Genomic DNA, 26,400 nt, shown 5'->3' with positions numbered 1-26,400 from the left:
CCATTGAGGCCATCTCCATTTTAAAGTAGTACATTTTCTTCTAATATTTGTATAAGTTGGCAAACAAACTGAAAGGGTGCATACTGCCACCTGAAGTGTTTTGTTTGTAAAAGTATAAAGTCAAGGTTGGCGATTTACTGCCACCTGTCGATATGGAATGTTTGCTCATGAGTATAATTAATTGGCTGATCCCTCCTGGTGAACTGGATAGAATTATGTGATCCTACCTAACCCATAGGAAGTCCCACCTAGTTGACTACTTCAAAATGGTGAAAGTGCTCAATGGTGCTGGCCATGCTAAAAACGGTCTCTTGGGCACTAGAGTCCTCGATCTCTATGCAATGAACAAATCAAGGCTTAAATACATCACAGACCGTGTCAGCAGCAAAGCACCCCCATCCTATCACACATCCTGCTCCATGCTTCACGGTGGTAACCAGTGGTGTAAAGTACTTAAGTAAAAAATACTTTGAAGTACTACTTAGGTTGTTTTTTGGTGTATGTGTACTTTACTATTTATATTTTTGACTACTTTTACTTCACTACATTCCTAAAGAAAATAATGTACTTTTTACTCCTTACATTTTTCTTTGCATTTTGGATGCTTAGCAAGACAGGAAAACGGTCTAATTGACGTACTTATCAAGAGAACCTCCCTGGTCATCCTTACTGCCTCTGATCTGGAAGACTCACGAAACACAAATGCTTCGTTTGGGAATTTTGTGCCCCTGACTATCTGTAAAAAAAAAAAAAAATGGAAAATGGTGTTGTCTGGTTTGCTTAATATAATACATTTTAAATGATTTATACTTTAACTTTTGATACTTAAGTACATTTAGGTGACTTCTACTTGAGTCATTTTCTTTTAAGGTATCTTTACTTTTACTCAAGTGTAAAATTGGGTACTTTTTCCACCACTGGTGGGAATCACACATGTGGAGATCATCCATTCACCTACTTCCGTCTCAAAAAGACATGGCGGTTGGAACGAAAAATCGTACATTTCGACTCATCAGACCAAAGGATAGATTTCCACCGGTCTAAAGTCCATTGCTCGTGTTTCTTGGCCCAAGCAAGTCTCTTCTTATTATTGGTGTCCTTTGGTAGTGGTTTCTTTGCAGCAATTCGACCATGAAGGCCTGATTAACACAGTCTCCTCTGAACAGTTGATGTTAAGATGTGTCTGTTACTTGAACTCTGTGACGCATTTATTTGGGCTGCAATTTCTGAGGCTGGTAACTCTAATGAACTTATCCTCTGCAGCAGAGGTAACTCTGGGTCTTCCTTTCCTGTGGCAGTCCTCATGAGACAGTTTCATCACAGCGCTTGATGGTTTTTGCAACTGCATTTGAAGAAACTTTCAAAGTTCCTGACATCTTCCGTATTGACTGACCATGTCTGAAGGTAATGACGAACTGTCATTTCTCTTTGCTTATTTGAGCTGTTCTACCCATAATATGGACTTGGTCTTTTACCAAATAGGGCTATCTTCTGTATGCCACTACTACCTTGTGACAACACAACTGATTGGCTCAAACGCATTAAGGAGGAAAGAAATTCCACAAATTAACTTTTAACAAGGCATACCTGTTAATTGAAATGCATTCCTGGTGAATGCCTCATGGAGCTGGTTGAGAGAATGCCAAGAATGTGCATGACAAAGCTGTCATCAAGGCAAAGGGTGGCTACTTTGAAGAATCTCAAATTGAAAATCTACTTTTATTTGTTTAACACTTTTTTGGTTACTACATGATTCCATGTGTCATTTCATAGTTTTGATGTCTTCCCTTTAATTCTACAATGTAGACAAAAGTAAAAATAAAGAAAAACCCTGGAATGAAAAGGTGTGTCCAAACTTTTGACTTTTACTGTACATTCACACACGCTGCTGCTACGCTCTGATCAGTATTTGTATATAGTCACTTTACCCTTACCTACATACATATGACATATTGCCTTGACTAACCGGTACCCCTGCACATTGACTCAGTACCAGTACACGTTGTATACAGCCTAGTTAATGTTATTTTATTATTACTATTTTTCCTTTAGTTGAGCAAATTGTTCTTACTTACTTTTTTAAAACACATTGTTGGGGGCTCGTAAGTAAGCATTTCATGGTAAGGTCTGTTGTATTCAGCGCATGTGACAAATACATTTTGATTCGATTTCTATGCATTTACAATGGAGAATACAGCAGTAAGAATGCTCTCTGGTGGCAATCAATGGTACTGCACGTACCCAGAAAACAATACTGTATCTTCTTCCTGCTTTTCCTCTCTCCCTTTGACAAATATCCTGACCTTAAAGGACCAAAGAAAGCATACTCAGAAATAAGATACTGTATCATCATTTTAAGATTGACCATAAATACACCTTGTTTTATTATGGTTAATTACTTTATATGAACAGTACACAGAGGATGAACATTGAGACAAAATAGGGAACGTTATGTATGCTATCATATGATACATAATCAGCGTGTACTTGCATCACTGTTGCTAACATACACAACCATGTACAGTAACTAAAGGGTAAAAGGAAAACGAAGCACCGTTTCTCTAAGGAAAAAACAACCCCCGGTAAGCCATCCTTGAAATGATGTAACACTTAGAAATACCCCCTCTTCCTCTTTGTAGGGAGTGCTGCTTTTCTTTCTCTGCCTCTCAATTTCCTGTCTCTTCAACATTGTCTCTTGACAGGTAAAGTCATTCCTACGGCACATTCGTTCAAAATGCAAAGAGAGTTCCAGGGCAGGCTTAATTCACGTAAGACAAAAACGCCAAATAGGAACACTCATTTTCCATCTTAAAATATATTCTCCCATTATCTCCTACTGAATTTGACCCTGTAATCCTGACCCTTTACCCAGTAGAGGGGAGAGCGATGCCATCCTGGTCATACTCATCCTCATGGTATGGCAGGCCCGGGTGTACCCTCTGGTGGTGCACCCTCAGGTTGCCCCTGTGGGCGAACCGCTTGCCACACTCCTGGCAGACGAAGGGTCTCTTCCCCAGGTGGACATCTCTCTGGTGGGCCCGGAGATTCCCGCTGCGGGCAAAACGCTTCCCACACTGGGTGCAGCCAAACGGCCTCTCTCCTGTGTGGACGCGGGTGTGCACTGTGAGCTCCGATGGAGTCAGGAAGCTCTTGTCGCATACCAAGCAGGGGTACATCCGCACACCTGTGTGGCGCAGCAGGTGCCTGCGCTGGTGGGATGGGTAGCTGAAGCTCTTACCGCAGTACGGGCAGGTGTAGGGTCTTGCCCCGCCAAGTGTGTGTGCGTGACCGTGTGCATGTTTGTGAGCGTGTGTGTGTGTGTTGGGGTGTGGTCTGATTGGGTCCTTGGAAGCCAATGACCAGCGGTTCTGATTAACTAGGCCCCTCCCTCTGTCGTCTCTTGGTCTCAGGCCTCTCTGGGATTGGTTGGTTTGGTCCTGTGACTGTCGGGGCTCTCTCTGCTCTAGTACCTGGTCTGGGCTGTGGTCCAGGAAGCTAGGATCCTGAAGGTCTAGAGGAACCCCACTCGCCCAGGGGTCAAGCCCAGGAGACCTGTGGTCAGGTCTGGGGGAAAAATGTCCAACCCGGGGTTCTTGAAAGAAGGAAGTGGAGCTCTGGATTTGAAGAGGTCTATGGTCTCCCTCCCAATGGGATACTAGCAAGAGATAGGAACAGAAATATTTAGAGAAACATCAAGAACGGAAGACAAAACATACAAACCAAATCAATAATTACTCTATGTTTGCAGACACAAGCCCAATGCAACAGAGGTTCACTTGATCTAAAGCACAAATGTGCGGATTGATAGGTTAAAGGTTAAAAGTCCTTACACTTTGCCTTGGTCCCTGGTGTGTCAGACAGGGGGTCTCCCAGCCTCTGGCTCCCAGCAGCAGAGCTCCCCCCTGGCCCTTGTCCCTTCCCCTCCACAGGGGCAGGGTGGGACTCCCCAAACTGTGGAAGAGGGCAATGTTTAAGCTGAAGGAAGAAAGTAAAAAAGTGAATGTGGGGGTTAGCATCATTGCAGTGTTAAAAGCATTTGAATTAGTTCATCTTTAAAAATACAACTCAACAATCTCAGTAACAAGACTGCAAGGCAGACATTCTTATCATGTTAGAGAATGACTGTGACTGACCTCTTCTTTGACGGAAGTCCCCTCCAGCTCTGTCTCCTCCTTTTTCATCCTGGGCGGCTCCTTACACCCCCTGTCTTGGACCAGTGGGGGGGTCTCAGAGGCGGCATCCGACTCCCAGCTTGAACCTACACAGACGGAGCAGGACAGACAGTAGTTTAGTTTCAAAAGAAATGTTCCTAAAATCAGTACAAGAGACACATCTGATTCTCTTACCAGGTCTAGGTTCAGACTGCTCCCTTGGGCTGTCATCTCCTCCTATTTTCCTTGCTGGTCCTTCTATCACATCCAGTAGGCCATCTTCTCCATCTCCTTCCTTCTTCAGCCTCCTCTCTGCCCGTTCCAGCCTCCCCCTCAGGGCTGTGATCTCCTCTCCTCTCTGCATCAGCTCTTCCTGCTGCTCACACAGACTGCTCTCGAAGATCTTGGCGATCTCACACACCGCCGCCGCCAGAAGAGAGTCCATGACGGTGGCTAGCTGGGCGTGGAAAGCATTCCTCACAGAGTCCAGCATCGTGGCGACAGTGGCGTCCCTTACCCCCTGCTCTGGAGGAGCCAGGGGTAGATAGATAGGGCAGATGGTTACACCGAGACTCAATGAGAGGAGGACTTCTGTGCTGTCAATCAGGTGGGGTGTGTTACCCAGGCGGGTGGTTAAGAGGTGGTCACGCAGCAGTATTTTAGAAAGATTTGACCCTCTGACATACAGTGATGTGGGAGTCAACCTGCGTCTGTCTCTCTTCTCCGCCACGATAATCTCGTTCTGAGCCAGTCTGAAGCATAACCAACTAGCCAACGTTAGCTACATAGCCAAGTAGCCAACACCCGTCCAGAATCTCTTCTCCTTAGACAGCTAACTTAGACCACTAACATCCAGCCTACATGCTAATAATAAAAGATGACACTAACCACAAAACAAGCACTGTGAAGACTGCAACCAGGCGAATCAAGCTAACGTAGGATGGCTAAACAAGGCAAGCTCTGGATGTGAGGGTCAGCTAACGTTATCTAGCTAGCTTGTTAACAGAGATGTCTTAAACATGTAAGAGCAACGTCTGCATGTAGCTACAGTGCTTGCTGTAGTAGCCGAGTCATTTGGAATTTGAGTGGACAACTCAAATTTGCAGAATTTAGAATTTTTCTATTGACTAAAATGGCTAGCGAAATCTATGGAAGCAAGCCATGTTGATTCTCAGTATCGCGATAGCGTGACTTCCGTTTCTCGCAGTTCATTAAACGAGTGATGGGAGATGGATAGCAGTGGAACCAGATGTGACCAGAGCGTGGAGCGATACTGCACATTGACAAAACAGAAACGACTCATCAACCTGAAGATCCAATGGCTTAAAATAAAGTTCATGTCCAAGCAAACGGGGAACATTTCATATTTGTTATTGAGGTTTTTACTGTCAATGTTTGTGCAATCACAAACCTTCTTGTTTACCCAACCGTGGGACTACAGATGAGCATTCCGGATCAGCTCACCAAAAAGATCCGGCTCTTTTGGCTTCCAAACGGCTCTTTAAAAAAAAAAGTGTATTTTTCAAATCAAACAATTTGTTTGACTATGATTGGTGTTAAATTCTAATTAAATTATTACATTAAATAAAGCGAATAAAATTATAAAAGTATAACTTTTGAATGTATATAAACAAAGTGCATATATATCTAACAATTCAAAACGAATACAATCTGAACATAATAGAATATTGCAACATATCAACAACAAAAACATAACAATGTGCAAATCTGCAGCATCTCACTTAAAACATTAAACTGATCCCTCTTTTCTCTCTCTTCTTTATTGCCATGTTTTAACCAGCAGCACACAGCAATGCTGATCATATTTTGCTTTTATGAGAGATTTGCATTCAGAAATGCAAGCTGCCTGACTTGAGGGGCTGATGCAGTTTCTTCTCTCAGTAATTATTTGTCCCGTTTTCGAGAAGACCCTCTCAGAGGGAATGGATGTGGCCACTATGCAGTCTCCCTGTCATGACTTTAGTAAGCCGTGGGTAGACAGAGGCCTTGTTCTTCCACCAGCTCTTCCACCTCCAAATAGGATCGGACCTCCATTATGGCATCTGCTGAGGGGTTCCTTCGTGCTGCATCCCCAGTTGCTCGCTCGTCAAACAGCATCCAAACAGCAGACTTTTGTGGCACTACTGCTGGTGCTTCTGCTCCATCTGATCCCTCTTCTTCATGTTGCCCTGGTGCCTGAGCCAGCTGACTGCCGGGGCTGTCCCTCCCTGCTGCAGACAGAGGTTATTCTTTGAAGAGCCTCATCAATCGCTCTGGCATCACTGAAGGCTAACTTCTTAAACCTGGGGTCAAGTGCAGCGGTTTCTGATAGCACGTGATTATATTCCATTCTGTGGAACTTTCTGTCCATTGATGAACATAAGGTGTCCATCAACTCTGTCACATGTCCTGTGGTCACATTTGCTTTTCTCTAGCGGCTGGCTGTGATTCGCTGCAGGCCCTTACACAGGAGTATCATTTTTGAGGCTGTCACATAGCTGAAAAGAGAGAACAGTAACTTATTAGTTCAGGTTCATGTTTTGTCTACTGATACTACATTCTCATCTACTGCTCATACACATATATAATACTGGATTAAATAATGATGTAGTAATAACTGCTTACTGTACCTCTCTCCACTAATCTCCACAGTGACCTGCTCAAAGGGTTCCAGGACTCTGCACACCTCCTCCACCACCTCCCATTAATCTTGGGTCAGAACATCAACAGGTGCATTGACAATGGCCATGGTAGAGATGATGGCATCCGTTGACTCAAGAAACCGCTTCAACATTTAGACCCACAGAGAGAGAACTGCTCCTTAAAGTAACTAACTTTGGCCTTCCGGATAGCCTGAGTGCACTTATTTCTCATTTGCCTGAACGAGAGCTAGTCAGCCTGAGTATGCGTGTGCTGAGCATTTCGACCAAATGCAATTCTTGAGATGGAGTAACTCTGCAAGATTACGGTCAAACCAGGGGCTGAACCTGTTTTAATTTACATTTTATTTATGGGGACATGTTAACAATACCACTGAAAATATCAAAAAGAAGGTTCAAACATCTTCGACAGATGGGATCAAGCTGATGCTGTACCAATTTACAGAGGCCAGGTCAAGAGGGAAGGCTCGCTCATTCAAGTTTTTTTTAGCAAGTGTCTATGACAAATCAGGACAGGTAATTTCATTGAGCAGCCACTATGAACATAAGCTGTAAAACAGTGATCACTAAGGTCATTAAAGAAAACACCAGACTGATACCTATCAGGATTATTTATGAGGATAACATCAAGGAGAGTAGTCCTTTCTGCGTGTTTGGAGTCATACCTTGTGGAATTGGTAATCATCTGAGAAAGATTTAGGGAGTCCCATTGCTTTAGGACTTGGTCAGGTGGTTTAAACATGTCCCAATTCAGGTCACCTAGCAGGACAAATTCAGACATAGTGTAAGGAGCCAGGAGAGAGCTTAGGGCAGGTAGGGTACAGGCTGGTGCTGATGGAGGACGATAACACCCAGCAATAGTCAATGAAAATCTATTTGAAAGTTTAATGCTTAAAACCAGCAAATTAAATTGTTTGGGGACAGACTTTGTGGAGACAACCGAGCACTGAAGGTGATCCTTGGTAAAGACTGCCACTCCCCCACTTTCGGAAGATCTGTCTTGACGAAAAAGGTTATAGCCAGAAAGTCTTTCTTAACCACGTCTCAGTAATGACCAACACATCTGGATTGAAGCTGTGAACCCACACTTTCAATTGATCCATTTTAGGTAATAAACTTCTAGTGTTAACGTGCAGAACACCCAGGCTTTTATAAGAGCGGAAATCAGTGAAACAGATATCAGAGCACAAGTCAGAATTGGGGCTAGCTACAGTAGATGGGCCAGGGTGTACATGCACATTTCCAGATATCATCAACAGTAATACAATCAAGGCACGACAGGGGATAGGGAGAGCTCTGCAGTGCTGATTTATGACATCTGAATGTGCATCAGATGACAACAAGATCATATTGTACAGCAATTTCATCAGGTAACATGAATACAAAGCCAGCAAGAGGTGGTTAGAATAGGATGGGAGTCCAAAAGTCCATGTAACCAACAGAGAGTGTGGGAACAAACACAGTCTGTCCTAGTGATGGGTCGGTTGCGAACGAGTCGGCTCTAAGAGCCAGCTCTTGTAGGTGAACGTTAGGAGCCGGCTCGCATATCAGAAGAGCCAAATCTATTTATTAAAATAAATAAAAAATTAAGATATGAATAACCAAAAGATTTAAATGACTAGAATTAACTAATTCAAAGAACAAAAAAATAAATAAAATAATATAGGCCTAAATGCTCAAGCTCACACATTCGTTTAGACTGTCTGCTCAGACTAACAGCCTCACCTGTTGTTCCTGTCAATCAGACACTGTCAGGGAAATTGCAAGATTATGTTATAATGCCTGTATTGCATTATAATGGTTGTTTTATTCAACAGAATAGAGTTAACTATTGTGTGTGTGTTCTACTGAGGATGGGCCTCTATGAGATAACACTGACAGAGGAGATTTACGATGTATTTGGGTGGTAAAACCTAAAGAGCATTCCAGAGAACATGAGTAATGCTTCTGCTCTATACCGTACCAGGAAGAGATGGTTCCAGTTTGGAGTCTTAACCTTGTGAACATTCTATGTATCTGTTGTTCGTCATGAAGATTGAAAGGGGTGTATCTTGGCTATAAAAGACCTTTGTACTTTTGTTTTATCACTCTCAACAGATCATTAGAAATGGTGAATCGTTGAAAGTCATTGCTCTTGCAAAGCTCTTATTAAAGATTTTGTTTAAGTATAACTCTGACTGGTGTGATAAGTTTGATAGTAAAGAAATTAACCACCACAACACGCAGTGTCAACCAATTAACCAAAGATGCGTGAGGGAGGACAACCCCTTCACAGTCACACACTTAGCAGTCGAGGAGAGAGGAAGGACAACTGTGAAAACAACAGCTGGAAAATGAGTAAGAAGCACAGTAGCATTTGGATGCATTTTAATAATGTAGACAATGTTAGAGCAGTGTAGAATTTGCCAGAACAAAATCTCATATAAAGCTGGTTCTACTCACAAGCTACTCCGGCATATTCGAACTATGCACTCAACTGTGAAGGTAGCTGTAGCGGAGCTTCCAGAAACTAGCAGGCCTGCTAGTGATAGTGGTGGAGCCAGCACCTCCACACGTGGAGATGTATCCACTCAGTCAAGTAGGCCACCTCCGTGACCCACAGCAACGCAGGCTTCTTATGGACTAGTTTATGCCAAAGTCTATGTCTGTAGAAAAACAAGGCCACATTGATATTGCATTGGCTAAAATGATTGCCACCAATTTCCAGCCATTTTCGATCGTGGAGGACAGAGGTTTTAGAAATTATAGCAATAGTCTAAATCCAATGTACACAATTCCAAGCAGGAAAACCATTTCAAAATCACTTATTCCACAACTGTATGAGAGCACACAGGCTTTAGTGTGGGAAAGAGTCCAAAAAGCTACTGCAGTTTGCCTTACCACTGACTGCTGGACATCAAGGGCAACCACTTCTTACATGTTGGTTACATGTCACTTCATTGAAGATTTTTCTAGTTATCTTCTGGACTGCTTTGAGTTCAGCGACAGACACACCTCAGAGAACTTGTCAGAAGAACTGTTGAGAGTGGTCAGAGAATGGCAAGTAGATGGAAAAGTGGTCTGTTGTGTTAGCAACAATGCAGCTAACATAACCAAAGACATGGAAATGTTAAAATGGACCCATCATCCATGTCTTGCCCACACAATCAACCTGATTGTAAGATATACTCTAAAGGTGATGAAGTCCACTGTGGACACTCCTGCCGTGATGTGTGTTTTGTACTATATTTATTATTGAATTCATTTTTATTCTGAATCCCAGCCTCCATCCCCATAGGCCTTTTGCCAGGCCGTCAATAAGAATGTGTTCTTAACTGACTTGCCTACTTAAATAAAGTAAATCACCACTTTAAAAAAATCATTGTAATTCATAAAAAGGTCACTAAGAATCTTGATAATCATTGACAAACGTAATTGGAGTATGCATTTTGAATGCCTTATTAAAAAGATGCCAACTTCCGGTAATCTCCGATTTTATTTGTTTTTAAAAAAAGCAGTTGGAGCAAATGTATATTATCAGAAGAGATAAACATGAGTCTTCTCTGCCCTGTGACTTTCTTAACAGGGGGAATATACAGTACAATTAATGTTACATTTGTCATAATACAGAATATAAATCAAGACATACATTTACATGGAACAAAAACAGAAAACAAAAACCCCCAAGACTTTTAAAATAAAAATCGTCATAAACGTCTAGCATGGACTTAAAAAAAAAAAAGTGATCAGCTGAGAACCTGCTGCGCACAAGACAACTGACTGATCACCATATCAAGTTGAGTTCTCTTTCTTCATCCTCTCTCAGCATCATGTTAGTTCACGGGGCACCAGGGTTGGGGTCAATTCCTTTTTCCCTCAGTCAATGATTACAAAAATGTAACAAATGTATCTCCTGAATGTAATTGGAGTTGACCCCCGGCCCTACTGAATACTCAGGCATGGACAGTTTCATAGTTGATCCTAAAAGGTAATTACTGTTGTGGAAAGTTGAACTGGTGAACTTGTTGCAAATGTCTTAAGTTCTGCCATTGTCTCTAATTGCTTCACACACTTCAGGCACCAGTACTTCTTTCCCGGGTGGGTGGACCTCCAGTGGCTGATCAAGACGGGATGGTAGCGGAATGTTTTGCCACACTTCGCAGCTCAGTGGTTTCTCAACTGTATGGATGCGGAAGTGTTGAACGAGGCTAATCTGTGAATTTAGCAGCATTTTACACACTGTGCATTGGAACAGGCCGTCTGTTTCTGTCATTTGTTTCCGTTTGAGGTTTACTTGTCGATCATCTTTGCCTTTTGACTTGATGGCAGGTTGCTGCTCTGCACCGTTTGCCATGGGTTCCTCAATAGGTGCAGTCCAGGAGAGGTCTCCGCTGCTCTCCTCACCCCCGTACACATCCACATGGGCTTTACGCAAGTGTAATATCAGGAACTGCTTTACACGGAACCTCTGTCCACACTGGTTACAAGGGTATGGCCTCTCACCTGTGTGAATACGCACATGGTCCCGCAGGGAATGTGCAGAAGTGTATTTCTTTTGGCAAACGTAACAAGAAAACACTTTTGGATGTGTGCCGCTTTCTTTGGGTGTGTCAGCTTTATTGTTTGGGGACACAGGTTTGTCTTTCGGGGAGAGAGGTTTATCCTTGCTGGCAGAGAGAGGTTTGTTGTCACAGGAAGTAGGCGTGGCTCTGCTGGGGGAGAGGGGTTTCACTTTGTGCTGGACTGAGTCTGTAATTTCTTTGACGCTGGAGCAAGGTATGCTCTTCTCGTGGATGTCCCGCGTGTGCACACTAAGAGCACTTGGGTACTGAAACTTTTTGGGACACTTAGGGCATTTATATGTCCCCTTGATTTTCACCTTTTTATGAGACCTCATGTGCACAGAAAGACCAAACTCACGGCCAAAGCCCTTCCCACAGTATTTGCATCTGAAACTCTTGTCAGTTCCACTGATTACCGCTTGTCCATCCGCATCGGGTTCCATTTTGAAATGCTTTCTTCTCCTTCCTACCTTCTTCACTATGTCACTCATTTTCCCATGACTCCCCTCACCGTGTTTGTTTTGTAAGTCACTATCTTTTCCTTGTCTTAAGACATTGTTGTTTGATACGTTGTTGCTCTGGGGTTCCGGGTTTTCTTGTTCGAACATGTGCTGCAGACGACCATGGGTCTTCCTCAGCCCCTGGCCCCGACCGCGTCCCACTGAAACATGACCGTACCCTGACCCGGTCGCACTCAGTTCAGGTAAGTCTCTTAGCCGTCTGTTTAACAACCACTCTGCAGCCAACCCTGCAAAAGAGGAGCAAAAAGAGTGGAGTCAGTGATGCCCTGCACCAGGAGCCGAATTACAATTACGAGGGCCAAGGATGATTTACTCTTACCTTTTCGTGGAGGACTCCTGGCTAGGGCCGTCAGCAGGTGGTTATCAAAATCTTCAGCCTGCTAAAACACAGACTCATAATGAATATGATAAGAATATCATCAGTCTCTGAACGCAACCAATTACACCACCAAACTACTAATAAAGCAGACATTTAACCTAATTCTAAACAGAAGCCACTTATTGTGTTCAGCCCATTGGCTACATTCTGACTGATTCAGGTTTCCTACACCGGACCGGTCACTGACCTCTATTTTGATGTTAGGGATGCGCCATAGAGACACACTCAGTGGCCGCAGGTCCACACATGACCACTCATTTTCCTTTTTGATCTTTGAGGGCGGAATTAAGTTATCTTCTGACTGAAGAGGCTCGCACCAATCGGATACTGCATAGAAACCCAAAGGTAAAAATTGAATGAGAAACATAATAGAGCTCAGCTGACACCAACTGGGAGAGAAAACATGCATATCTACACAGTCCACAAGCCCTGAAATGATGTTGATATTTGTCTATGCATTATCAACTTACCTTCCATCTCAGAAATTGCCGTCACGGAAGAGGCTGTTTGTCCAGAGGTATTGTCCGGGTCCTCTCCTCCTTTTGCTCCCTCCTTCAACCTCCTCTCTGTCTGCTTCAGCTTCTCCATCAATGCAGAGATCTCGTCTCCTTTCTGTGTCAACTCCTCCTGCTGCTCATTCAGACTGCCCTCAAAGATCTTGGCAATCTCACACACGGCAGCTGTGAGCAGGGATTCCATGACAGAGGACAGCTGCACCCTGAAGGCCTTCTGCACCTTCTCCGACATTTCTGGTTTAAGTGGCTCCGCCTCCACCTGACTCAGGTCCGTGTGAAGTCACCCAGCTGCACCAGCTGGAAGCTCAACTGTCAATAAAGAAGAATCATGTCAAGGCGGTATAGTTAGTTACATGCAGTAGACCAACACTGTAATGTATCCAAGGTAAGGGAAAGTATTTGGGTTGTTTATTTAACCAAATAAAATCGGTAGATAAAGCTGTTTCAAACTAAAAAAGACAGATGCTGAGTAATAGTCGACTAGTGATCAAAGCGGTCTTGCAGCAGGTGTTAGTAATGGGATGTTTTGTCATCTTGCTACAAACTTAATACTTTTTATGTAACATTCAAGTAACTTACTCGACCCCGATAAAGACAGTGGGCTAACTAGCATAAACGATGTAAGATGCCATGTCACAATCGCTAGCTATCTAGTTAACTGTATAGAATACCTCTATACTTGCATGGTATACGGTTTATAAGGTTGCCATCATTCACAAAGCTTTATGCATTGCTTACAGACGAGCAAGTTCAACACAACATGCTGGTATATGCAGTTAGAGGAGGATCATCGCGCGAAAAGTAAACATGGCAGCGAAGACTTCGTCACATTGATGGCTATAACGGACAACACAAACCTGCAAAAACAGCGGTCCCTAAAACAACGGACTCCGTTGACTTTGTCGTTGTGTGTATCTTCAACGTATGTAGACTGCAATATCAATATTTACTGTTGTTGAACTGTCCGCTGTAATGCAAAACCTACTCGAGTAGCCACCATTTTTCCATGTGGACTTTCTCCAGTCGGCGACCTATCCTCGCGATTTTACCTAGGGATTTCGATGTTGCGTTGGCAGACCGCAATTAGGGGCGTTTTCTGATATAGGCGTTTCTTGTTATCAAGTTGACACCCATTGATGCTCGCCATTGGTCTGTGGCTTGTTTGCCGGGGATAATGGTTGTTGACAACTGTAGCGTTGTGTCTAAGCCTAACCATTTTCCTAACCTGCCGTGTGAATTATCCTAACCCGTTATGTAAACAAATCCTCTGTGTCAAGAAACCATCAGTCTCATAACACCAGCACTGTCCAATGGCAGGTATCAACATTGTGGTCTGCATTAAACCATTAATCCTGCTAAATAGGTCCTAGCTCTGGCACAACCAAAAATGGACAGCCCTTTACCTGTGTGACACAGATCTAGGGTCAGTTTTGCTTTTCACTTCCTATAATCACTGCTCAGGATGTGGTTAGGTTTAGTTTATCCTAAATCACTGGATAGAGGCAACTTAAATCTAGAGACTCTCCACAAAACAGAAGGAAATTTCAAAATGTATTTACCAGAATGTGAACAGTAAGAAGTCTTGATTCATAGTGCGTTTGTAACAGTCAACAACAATGTTTGACCATTCACTTAATCCATTTAAGAAATAATGACAATTCAGTTCATTTATCATTTTTATTCACATACACTTGTTTAGCCTCTCCTTTTGGGGGATGGCGGGAGGTAAATCTACCCCCCTGTAATTTTCTGGAGCGAGCCGACTTTGGCTCAACGCCCTTAAAGCGATTGTCATCTAAGGTTATCTGACAGAGTCGGACGATCTGGGTCAACCTCGAGCAACGCCACCTGGGAGGGAGCACATGATAGGTGAACTTGTCTTCAGCATCACTTTCCTCGTCCGACATGAAGTTGGGGTCTGCTCCAACCAGGAAGTCCAGATCTTCTGGGGCGAGGAGCTCTCCTCCCACCTTTACTCTCTTCTGGAAGAGCTGAAATTTTACAGAGAAAGGACTTGAATAAGCAGCAATACATTTGCCTGGGTACCAGTCTCTTTAGATAATCCACTCCCTGTACTCCATGTCATGTGCCAAAGAGCCTGGCTTTTCCGCCATCTTCAAATATGAACATTCTATCATTAATGAGCTCTAAAAGAACATAGGATTTGATCCTGACTCAAGCACCCACACAGCTATCCTCCAATCACAATGACTATACAAATTATGGAACTAAAACTTTTTTTCTTCAAAGAACACTTTAGTATCCGGTTGAGAAGCAACAGTTATTTGTCCAGAAGAAACCAGTTTGCTAGCTCACTCTAAATTCTTAAACTATACTGAGCAACAATTTAAATGATTTTGCTGAGTTACAGTTCATATAAGGAAATCAGTCAATTGAAATAAATTAATTAGGCCCTAATCTATGGATTTTACATGACTGGGTAGGGGTGCAGCCATGGCAGCCAGGCCGACCCACAGTGGAGCCACGCCTAGCCAATCAGAATGAGATTTTCCCCCACAGAAATACTCCTCCGCATGCACTGGTCATAACTTGGGATTATGTCTTCTCTCAAATGAGGCATTGATCATATTTTTGCAATATTAATACCAAGATACATTTGTAATTTAACAGAGGGTCTACCACATGTTTCCTATTTGTCTGCCTCTTTTTTTTCTCCTTTTTTCCCCCCACCTTTATTTAACCAGGTAAGCTAGTTGCGACCTGGCCAAGATAAAGTAAAGCAGTGCGACAGAAACAACAACACAGAGTTACATGGAATAAACACATTTTTGAGTCAACACAATAGGAAAAAAAAGTACGTCTATATACAGTGTGTGCAAATGGCATGAGGAGGTATGGCAATAAATAGGCCATAGTAGCAAAGTAATGACAATTTAGCAGATAAACACTGGAGTGATAAATAAGCAGATGATGGTGTGTAAGTAGTGATACTACTTGCAGTCCGAGTGATACTCATAGGTGTTGGCTTTGGGGATGACCAGTGAGATATACCTGCTGGAGCTCGTGCTACGGGTGAGTGTTGTTATCGTGACCAGTGAGCTGAGATAAGGCCAAGCTTTACCTAGCATAGACTTGTAGATGACCTGGAGCCAGTGGGTCTGGCGACGAATATGTAGCGAGGGCCAGCCGACTAGAGCATACAGGTCGCAGTGGTGGGTGGTATAAGGCGCTTTGGTAAGAAAACGGATGGCACTGTGATAGACTGCATCCAATTTGCTGAGTATTGGAAGCTATTTTGTAGATGACATCGCGGAAGTCGAGGATCAGTTTTACTAGGGTAAGTTTGGCGACGTGAGTGAAGGAGGCTTTGTTGCGAAATAGAAAGCCGATTCTAGATTTGATTTTGGATTGGAAATGTTTGATATGAGTCTGGAAGGAGAGTTTACAGTCTAGCCAGACACCTAGGTATTTGTAGTTGTCCACGTATTCTAGGTCAGAACCGTCCAGACTAGTGATGCTAGTCGGGCGGGCGAGTGCGGGCAGCGAACGTTTGAAAAGCATGCATTTGGTTTCGCTAGCGTTTAACAGCAGTTGGAGGCCACGGGAGGAGTGTTGTATGGCATTGAAGCTTGTTTGGAGGTTAGTTAACACAGTGTCCAAAGAAGGGTCAGATGTATACAGAATGGTGTCGTCTGTGTAAAGGTGGATCAGGGAATCACCCGCAGCAAGAGCGACATCGTTGATATATACAGAGAAAAGAGTCGCCCGAGAATTGAACCCTGTGGTACCCACATAGAGACTGCCAGAGGTCCGGACAACAGGCCCTCCGATTTTACACATTGAACTCTATCTGCGAAGTAGTTGGTGAACCAGGCGAGGCAGTCATTTGAGAAACCAAGGCTGTTGAGTCTGCCAATAAGAATACAGTGATTGACAGAGTCGAAAGCCTTGGCCATGTCGATGAAGACGGCTGCACAGTACTGTCTTTTATCGATGGCGGTTATGATATCGTTTAGTACCTTGAGCGTGGCTGAGGTGCACCCGTGACCAGCTCGGAAACCGAATTGCACAGCGGAGAAGGTACGGTGGTATTCGAAATGGTCAGTGATATGTTAACTTGGCTTTCAAAGACTTTAGAAAGGCAGGGCAGGATGGATATAGGTCTGTAACAGTTTGGGTCTAGAGTGTCACCCCCTTTGAAGAGGAGGATGACCGCGGCAGCTTTCCAAACTTTAGGGATCTCAGACGAAATGAGAGGTTGAACAGACTGGTAATAGGGGTTGCAACAATGGCGGCGGAACATTTTAGAAAGAGAGGGTCCAGATTGTCTAGCCCAGCTGATTTGTACGGGTCCAGGTTTTGCAGCTCTTTCAGAACATCTGTGATCTGGATTTGGGTGAAGGAGAATCTGGGGAGACTCGGGCAAGTAGCTGCGAGGGGTGCGGAGCTGTTGGCCGGGGTTGGGGTAGCCAGGAGGAAAGGATGGCCAGCCGTAGAGAAATGCTTATTGAAATGTTCGATTATCATGGATTTATCGGTGGTGACCGTGTCGCCTAGCCTCAGTGCAGTGAGCATCTGGGAGGAGGTGCTCTTTTTTTCCATGGACTTTAGTGTCCCAAAACTTTTTGGAGTTAGAGCTACAGGATGCAAATTTCTGTTTAAAAAAGCTAGCCGTTGCTTTCCTGACTGATTGTGTGTTGGTTCCTGGCTTTCCTGAACAGTTGCATATCGCAGGGACTATTCGATGCTATTGCAGTCCGCCACAGGATGTTTTTGTGCTGGTCAAGGGCAGTCAGGTCTGGAGTGAACCAAGGGCTATATCTGTTATTAGTTCTACATTTTTTGAAAGGGGCATGCTTATTTAAGATGGTGAGGAAATTACCTTTAAAGAACGACCAGGCATCCTCGACTGACGGGATGAGGTCAATATCCTTCCAGGATACCTGGGCCAGGGCGATTAGAAAGGCCTGCTCGCAGAAGTGTCTTAGGGAGCGTTTGACCCATAGCGGACCCATAGCGGACGTAGGCAATGAGGCAGTGATCGCTGAGATCCTGATTGAAAACAGCAGAGGCGTATTTGGAAGGCAAGTTGGTCAGGATAATATCTATGAGGGTGCCCATGTTTACGGATTTAGGGTTGTACCTGGTGGTTTCCTTGATAATTTGTGTGAGATTGAGGGCATCTAGTTTAGATTGTAGGACTGCTGGGGTGTTAAGCATATCCCAGTTTAGGTCACCTAACAGAACGAACTATGAATATAGATGGGGGGCAATCAATTCACATATGGTGTCCAGGGCACAGCTGGGAGCTGGGGGGGGGTCTATAACATGCGGCAACAGTGAGAGACTTATTTCTGGAGAGATTAGTTTTTAAAATTAGAAGCTCGAACTGTTTGGGCATAGACCTGGAAAGTATGACAGAACTTTGCAAGCTCTCTCTGCAGTAGATTGCAACTCCTCCCCTTTTGGCAGTTCTATCTTGACGGAAAATGTTGTAGTTGGGTATGGAAATCTCAGAATCTTTGGTGGCCTTCCTAAGCCAGGATTCAGACACGGCAAGGACATCGGGGTTGGGGGAGTGTGCTAAAGCAGTGAGTAAAACAAACTTTAACATGCATGAAACCAAGGCTTTTTCGATTACAGAAGTCAACAAATGAGAGTGCCTTTTGGACACGCAGGGCCTGGGATAGCCTCCACATCACCCGAGAAACAGAGGAGTAGTAGGATGGGGTACGGCTAAAGACTAGCAAAACTGGTCGTCTGATGCGTTGGGGACAGAGAATAAAAGGAGCAGATTTCTGGGCGTGATAGAATAGATTCAGGGCTTAATGTGCAGACAGGGGTATGGTAAGTGCGGGTACAGTGGAGATAAGCCCAGGCATTGAGTGATGATAAGAGAGGTTGCATCTCTGGACATGCTGGTTATACTGGGTGAGGTCACCGCATGTGTGGGAGGTGGGACAAAGGAGGTATATAAGGCATGTACAGTCCAGAGTGCAATGCATGGTGCCATTGTCAGAAATATTATAGAAAGTAGATAGGAATCCAATGAATGAAGGAACGTATAACGCCCCATCCAGCAGACCAATCACGTTCAAGTTGTTATTCTGCGTCACGCAATCCCTTCTCAAAGTCAGTGTAAATGTCGAGAAACGTGCCTATTTTCCTCGAAAGTACGTAATGTCACGACTTCAAAGCTATATGGTACTACAGGTCGCAAGTTAATTATCTCAAATCTCAGAAAAGATTTGTAATGTTGTAATTCTTGTTGATGAAATTCGTGCTAATGTTGGGTTTTGGAGCTAGCGCACAATAGATTCCCATTCACTCCTTGAAGGAGAGCGCTCCTTGTCCCAGAATCACCCATTGACGTAGCATGGGCAACGTTTCCCATCTCCTCAAAAGAATATCCGGTGTTGCAAATGTTAGACTCATCGATCTGCAGGTTGAACATGGTGCGATGATAGACTTCTAAATTGATAGTGCAGTTTGTTTAGGTGATTTTACAGCTAGCTATGTCACATGCTGATATGTCTTTGGTATTATTGTGTGTAGCTACGTTTTGATAGCTAGCTAGCTAGCTAGCCAGCCCAAAGAGAGCAATGCATTGTGGATTTTGTAGTTGACTTGAGCTGAAACGATTTTCCATATTGCTCCCAACCTTATTATTGCGTCAAAATGATACATTTGTTCACAAAAAATATTGTTAACATAAGTGTTATTTAACACTACATGGGGCGGCAGGTATCCTAGTGGTTAGAGCGTTGGACTTGTAACCGAAAGGTTGCAAGATCGAATCCCCGAACTGACAAGGTAAAAATCTGTCGTTCTGCCCCTGAACAAGGCAGTTAACCCACTGTTCCTAGGCCGTCATTGAAAATAAGAATTTGTTCTTAACTGACTTGCCTGGTTAAATAAAGGTAAAATAAAAAAGGAATGAGTGGCATTTAGAATTTAGGACAATCTGACAACACTCTGAATTTACATTCCAGCACCCAAGCTAACTGGCTAAAGTTTGCTAGCTACTTCCAGACACAAATGAGAGAACACCGCACTCTGACCATTTGACTCGCCCTGGCAGAGCCTGCTTAGGCTGTTTTTATGTTATCTACAGTGTTAGTGACTGTAACTGAGCTTCTGGCAACAGTTAGCTAAAGAGACTGGTACTCAGACTAACAATACATAACTTATTGGTGAAATTGTGAGTACAGACATTGTGTATATATAAGCTTTCAACGTGAATAATATCCTGCATGAAAAATTCAAATTCCAGTTAAATGCACAATAAAATGTTCTTATGTCTGAGTGATATTGAGTGGTTTTGTGTGTTACTGATAACATACCCTGCTCCGCCTGCTGGTGAGGATTTTCTTCTTCTTGATGACCGCCACACTGCCCTCCAGTTCAATCTTACCTTGAGCCTTCCAATACTCATAAGCCCTGTTGCACGCCTCTATGGAAAGGGAAAATGGTTATATTAAAATAGTGTGGATGTGATACAACGTGATAAGTTGTTGTATGTTATGGAGCGATTTCAGTGCCAACATAAATTGTATTTGAATTGCAAATTGAATTTAATATTTGTAATGCACAAATTCAATAATTGCATTCATAAATTGAACTTGTATTTCCTCCTGATTTGAAACTGAATTGAGTGAATATTGCGTTCAGTTTTCAAATTCAACTTAATTCAGTATTCAAATTCAATATTTATATTTGTTTAAATATGGTACAATAATTTCAAAGTTTCATATATTCAACTTCACAGATGCATTCAGATTCAGTTTTCAAATTTGGTTCTTTAATTCAGATTTAAAACCAGAGACAACATCCTGGTACTTTGCCAGCCAGTATAAGCAGGGGAGAACAGAAATAATTAAACACTCACTGTGGTAAACGGAAGCTTCTGCCGGTTTCTGAAGCCAATGTGGCATGTTGAATTTATTTTGGTCCTATGAATTTGGCTCGAGCGCTCAAATTGTTTCGGATATATACTACATGACCAAATGTATGTGGACATCTGCTCGTCAAACATCTCATTCCAAAATCATGGGCATTAATATGGAGTTAGTCCCTCCTTTGCTGCTATAACAGCCTCCACTCTTCTGGGAAAGCTTTCCACTAGATGTTGGAACACATTGCAGTCAGCGTTCCAATTCATCCCAAAGGTGTTTGATGGGGTTGAGATCAGAGCTCTGTGCTGGCTAGTCAAGTTCTTCCACATCGATTTCGACAAACCATTTCTGTATGGACCTCGCTTTCTGCACGAGGACATTGTCATGCTGAAACAGGAAAGGGCCTTCCCCAAACTGTTGCCACAAAGTTAGAAGCACAGAACTGTCTGGAATGTTATTGTATGCTGTAGCGTTAAGATTTCCCTTCACTAGAACAATGTAAAACAGCCCCAGACCATTATTCCTCCTCCACCAAACTTTACAGTTGGCACTATGCAGTCGGGCAGGTGGTGTTCTCCTGGTATCCGCCAAACCATGATTCATCCGTTGGACTGCCAGATGGTGAAGCGTGATCACCCCAGAGAATGCATTTCCACTGGCGGCAAGCTTTACACCACTCCAGCCGATGCTTAGCATTGTGCATGGTGATGTTAGGCTTGTGTGCGGCTGGTCAGCCATGGAAACTCATTTCTTGAAGCTCCAACAAACAGTTTTTGTGCTGACCTTGGAACTCGGTAATGAGTGTTGCAACTGAGCCCAGACAATATTTAAGCGCTACGAGCTTCAGCACTCGGCTGCCCCGTTCTGTGAGCTTGTGTGGTCTGCCACTTCGCGGCCTAGCCATTGTTTCTCCTAGATGTTTCCATTTCACAATAACAGCACTTGAGTTGACCGGGGCAGTTCTAGCGGGGAAGAAATTTGACGAACTAACTCGTTGAAAAGGTGGCATCCGATGACTCAGGACCTCTACAATAATATGGTGGGTTGGAACACTTCAGGTAGGAAGTCACGTGTGCTTGCGAGACAGAAGTCCTGAGTTCGAGTTGAACCGGGGGGGAAGCAGTACTCGTTAAGCAACATGTCGTCCTTTACATCAACTTCCTAAACTTATCCCTATAGGCGTTTAGTTAAGTGGGCTAACAGTCTTGTGACATGAAGGAGATCTGGTTCGATCCCAGTCAGTCACAAGAGCAAGATTAAACAGGGAATGGAACGGCTATCCTTAGAAGGGCTATGACAGGGCAATTCAAATGTATTTTTATGTGGACCAAATTGTGTTTTTGTGGCACTCGCTTCTAACTCATGTGATCATCATAGATGGGAACAGAAGGCACAACCATATTTCAGAGTCTTAACTTTCAGGAAAACGGTTCAAATACTAGAGCCAAATTCATAGGAAGAAAATAAATTCAACATGCCACATTGACTTCAGAAACTGCCAGACTCTTCTGTTTACCACAGTGAGCATTTCATTCTATCTTTTCTCCTCTACTTTTCCTGCCTTGCAAAGAACCAGGATGTTGTCTCTGGTTTTGAATCTGAATTTAAAAATAACTGAATTTGGATGCAGTTGAATATATGAAACTTTGATAAACTTGAAATGAGAGTTTGCAATCATTGTCTGTGTATCAAGTTTACAAATCTATCATATTGAAACATATACACTGAACAGAAATATAAACACAACATGTAAAGTGTTTGTCCCATGTTTCATGAGCTGAAATAAAGAAAATACCAGAAATGTTCCATACTAACAAAAAGCGTATTTCTCAAAAATGTTGGGCACAATTTGTGTATATCCCTGTTGGTGAGCATTTCTCCTTTGCCAATACAATCCATCCACCTGAAGCTGATTAAACAGCATGATGATTACACAGGTGCACCTTGCGCTGGGGACAACAAAAAGGCCACTTAAAAATGTGCAGTTTTGTCCCACAACACAATGCCACGGATGTCTCAAGTTTTCATAGAGCGTGTAATTGGCATGCTGACTGCAGGGATGTCCACCAGAGCTGTTGCCTGAGAATTGTATGTTTATTTCTCTACCATAAGCGGCCTCCAACGTCGTTTTACAGAATTTGGCAATACGTCCAACCGGCCTCACAACCACAACCACGCCAGCCCAGGACCTCAACAGTCGGCTTTTTCCCCTGTGGGATCGTCTGAGTGGGGGGGTGCTAAGGAGTATTTCTTTCTCTAATAAAGCTCCTTTGTGGGGAAAAAAGTAATTCTGATTGGCTGGGCCAGGCTCCCTGCCAAGTGGGTGGGCCTATGCCCTCCCAGGCCCACCCATGGCTGCACCCCAGTCTTGTGAGATCCATAGATGAGGGCCTAATGCATTTTTCAATTGACTAATTTCCTTATATGAACTAACTCAGTAAAATATTAGAAATTGTTGCGTATATTTTTTTGTTCAGTGTAATTATTGAATTTGAATATTGAATTAAATTGACATTTTAAACGGAATGCAATATTCAATTAATTCAGTTTCAAATCATGAAATGCCTGGAAGGCTGCTGCAGCAGGAGACGACATTACATACTAACAATATATTTTTGAAGAGATTTGGATTCTTTACATTGTTACATTCTGTAAATGTATACCATACGGTTGCTACTAAAGCTAAGACTCACTTCTGATGAGGCTGTCGGGACCCCAGTTTTTGCCTCCATCCTTTACAATCTGCATCACTGCTTTGGTCACCTCCTCGTTGTGAGGGGACCTGAAGCTGAAAAACCATAATGTTATGATTATTGAAAGAAATACGAGTGTGATGATCATGTAATAAACTTGACTATACTATATGAAATCAAAACATCCCAAAAGTGCAAACCCCACCCACTTGACACTCTAGGCAGGATAAGCAAAGTTTCAAATTGAATTTGAACCCACGTCTGCAATGGTGCAACCAACTGAAAACAACCCATGGAATATTTAAAGGGATAGTTCACCCAAAATACAAAATTACATATTGGTTTCCTTACCCTGTAAGCAGTCTATAGACAAGGTATGACAGCAATCCATGCTTTGGTTAAGTTTCCCTGGAACTGTTCCACATGCTAATGTTTTAGCATTTGTGGCACAAATCCCATTCAAGTCATGGGACGATATTAGCATATTTCACACATGTCCAATCATATGAAAGTATCTAAAATTGTTTGTGAACATGATGCGTGAAAAATACTAATACCGGTCCCATGACTTGTATGGGATTTGTGCCACAAATGCTAAAATGTTAGCATGGGAGGCAGTGCCAGGGAAACTAAACCAAAGCATGTATTGCTGTCATACCTTGTCCATAGACTGCTTACAGGGTGAGGAAACCAATGTAATTTTGTAAATTGAATGAAATATCCCTGTAAGTATAAATCAAACTAAGAAACCAAGGAGCTTTTCAAAGAGCAGTATCACTACAGCCTTGTTAATAAAGTGCATACCAGTCATTTTGGCCGAATCTCCATTTTAGGTCCTCCCCAAGCTGCTTATGGGCCTGTCTTACTGATGCCTATTAGGAATAAAGAAATGCACAGTAAGTTAACTGACCAAGTGGAGATTGGAGAGGCTAACAAACCTAAGTGTATAGCTAGCTACTTTGCTTTACAACAAACCCTGGCCGATGTGTAAGAAGTTTCAGCTAATTTCAAACTCACTAATAATGCCAGTGGAATAATCCTTCCAGTTCTTGATGTAACAGGAACTGGCGCAGCGTAATCTTCATTATCTTGGACTCCCTTCGTCAGTTTTGCCTTGGAAATGGTACAGATGCCCCTGGAAAATATAAAAAACAGGAACAGTGTGAGTTAACCTTTGCTAACTAGCAAGCAAACTAATTATCCCTGGTACACGAGTACTCCAAAACATGTTGTCCAATGTTACCTTGAATGGATTTGTTCATGTTTTTTCAGGTCCGCTCTAGCGATAAATCTTTTCCCACAGTCCGTGCACTGGTAAGGCCTCTCTCCGGTGTGATAGGCCCTGTGTCTCTTCAAGACACTCTGATGGCTGAAGCTCTTCCCACACTGAGAGCAGCTGTACGGCCTCTCCCTCGTGTGGCACTGCATATGGATTCTCAGGTGGCACATGGACTCAGGGGGGCCCATAGAGCTCTCTATCCCCTGGGCTGGTATTACTGACCCTGGGTGTGAAGGCTGCTCCTCAGTGGTCCATGGTGTTGATAGAGGCTGGGGCTCACTGGCCCATGGTGCAGACAAACCAAGGTCACTATGGGGGGCATCGGTGTATGGGATTGTTAGGCTTACCATATCCCCCCAGTCTCCCTGTGCATCGGCCTCCTCTTTGACGTGGACCTCATGGGCCTCCCTCAGAGCAACGAGCCCCTCTGACTGGAGAATCTCCTCTTGTTTAATACCATAACCCTCTGCTGCTGAGGAAATACCAGAACCAGTGATAGTATTCATGATGTGCATGTCAGACTATACAGGTTACAGCTCTGTTACCTCTGTCTAAACTATCAACGTGGTATAACCATGGTAATTAGACAGATGAATACCTAATCAATCCCAGAGGCGAAATTCAGTTGTGAAAAAACTCACCTGACAAAGCCTCTACTTTCTCCTCAGTGTCTCCAGCACAACCACATCTCACACACATCCCCCTCCACTCCTCCTCTCTGTCCCTCCATCTCTGCAGCCTCTCCTTCAAGACGTCCACTTCCTGTTTGCTCCGTATCAGTTCCTCCAGGAAGCCATCCTTCACCAATAGAGTGATTTCATGCATGGCAGTTTTGAGGACTGTTTCCATGACGCCACTGAGCTGGTACTGGAAGTTGAGGATGGCCTCAGACATAGCTGCAACAACATCAACTCAACACTGGCAAATCAATCCCACTTCCCTTATTGGTATAAGTCCCAGAGTACAGACAGTCTTCTTTGGCTGAGCTTCCTACCGTTGTTTCCCAGTTTGGGTCACTACACTGGAAAGACTTGGATTTAGCCTCCTCCAGATCACACCACTGCCCAGAGTCAGGAATCTTCCTCCAGGAAACAAGGGCAAGCTGTCAAATACACCAAATGTGGTCTTGATATGTCCCAAATACCTTTCCAGTATAGGAAGCTCACTTACCAATGATTTAGCCCAGCAACATGCGTGTAACTAACAAATTAATGAACCCATACATCAATTTTTGCCTGTGATTAGGCGTACCAAATAATGCATTTCTCAAGCTTGCTAGCTGCTTAGCTAAGCTAACTTAATAACCAATGACTGTATATGAACAGTGTAGTAACAACTTTCCAACCATTTGACTCAAATCTAAAATATTATTACCACTTCCTAGACGTTGGTTGTTAATGTTGTGCGTCAACAAATCAGCTAGTTACAAACGTCAAATCTCTCATAGCCTGTAGTACAGACGTAACAAAGCCAGGTACTAGCTAACATAATAAGCTAACAGCTAACTAGCTGAGGAGAGGTCCTGCGGCTCCACCTCCCGATCTGTGGCATCGAGGTGATCATACTGCCAATACAATTGCGCAGAACTCCTAATTTTTTGTTGTTGAAATCTCGTCTAGAATCTTTGGAATTCAACATATTCTCTGAGACAACTGTCTGAAGCGCTGTACCAAATGTATTTATTTGCCTGAGTATGATATCTATGGGCCGTTCTGGGTCAGACATGGCTATTTTACTTTTAATGTATCTGTTTTTGTATGTAACAGTTAATGACACGTTTGACAAATCATTTAAGGATGAGAATA

General features: G+C 43.3%; 3 protein-coding genes across 6 annotated transcripts; all 3 read right to left on the bottom strand.

The window, feature by feature from the left end:
* Positions 1–2,352: 2,352 nt before the first annotated feature.
* LOC139365929 (zinc finger protein 500-like) lies at positions 2,353–5,335 on the bottom strand. 2 transcript variants are annotated; one of them, XM_071102990.1, is made up of 4 exons: positions 4,347–5,335; positions 4,134–4,258; positions 3,831–3,975; positions 2,353–3,655 (listed from the first exon to the last, which is right to left on the bottom strand). In XM_071102990.1, exons 1-4 carry the CDS (start codon positions 4,642–4,644, stop codon positions 2,865–2,867), a joined length of 1,359 nt encoding a protein of 452 aa, XP_070959091.1. In that variant the 5' UTR covers positions 4,645–5,335; the 3' UTR covers positions 2,353–2,864. The 2 variants fall into 2 exon arrangements, with proteins under 2 accessions (XP_070959091.1, XP_070959092.1); XM_071102991.1 differs by having other exon boundaries at positions 3,831–3,951.
* Positions 5,336–10,267: 4,932 nt separating this feature from the next.
* On the bottom strand, positions 10,268–13,808 carry LOC139366180 (zinc finger protein 723-like). Of its 2 annotated transcripts, none has more exons than XM_071103364.1 (5): positions 13,625–13,808; positions 12,723–13,076; positions 12,440–12,579; positions 12,193–12,253; positions 10,268–12,100 (listed from the first exon to the last, which is right to left on the bottom strand). In XM_071103364.1, the coding sequence occupies exons 2-5, from the start codon at positions 12,997–12,999 to the stop codon at positions 10,827–10,829; spliced, it is 1,752 nt and encodes a 583-aa protein (XP_070959465.1). In that variant the 5' UTR covers positions 13,000–13,076; positions 13,625–13,808; the 3' UTR covers positions 10,268–10,826. The 2 variants fall into 2 exon arrangements, with proteins under 2 accessions (XP_070959465.1, XP_070959466.1); XM_071103365.1 differs by having other exon boundaries at positions 12,193–12,250; positions 13,625–13,800.
* A 622-nt stretch (positions 13,809–14,430) lies between these two features.
* On the bottom strand, positions 14,431–26,152 carry LOC139366178 (uncharacterized). Of its 2 annotated transcripts, none has more exons than XM_071103363.1 (7): positions 25,237–26,152; positions 24,560–25,064; positions 24,334–24,451; positions 24,121–24,188; positions 23,317–23,411; positions 20,072–20,181; positions 14,431–14,758 (listed from the first exon to the last, which is right to left on the bottom strand). In XM_071103363.1, the coding sequence occupies exons 1-7, from the start codon at positions 25,487–25,489 to the stop codon at positions 14,432–14,434; spliced, it is 1,476 nt and encodes a 491-aa protein (XP_070959464.1). In that variant the 5' UTR covers positions 25,490–26,152; the 3' UTR covers position 14,431. The 2 variants fall into 2 exon arrangements, with proteins under 2 accessions (XP_070959464.1, XP_070959463.1); XM_071103362.1 differs by having other exon boundaries at positions 24,560–25,067; positions 25,237–26,137.
* Positions 26,153–26,400: the final 248 nt, after the last annotated feature.

Source organism: Oncorhynchus clarkii, chromosome 14 (genome assembly GCF_045791955.1).
Source record: "Oncorhynchus clarkii lewisi isolate Uvic-CL-2024 chromosome 14, UVic_Ocla_1.0, whole genome shotgun sequence".
NCBI classification, from domain to species: domain Eukaryota; kingdom Metazoa; phylum Chordata; class Actinopteri; order Salmoniformes; family Salmonidae; genus Oncorhynchus; species Oncorhynchus clarkii.
This window is presented reverse-complemented; position numbering and strand designations above follow the sequence as displayed.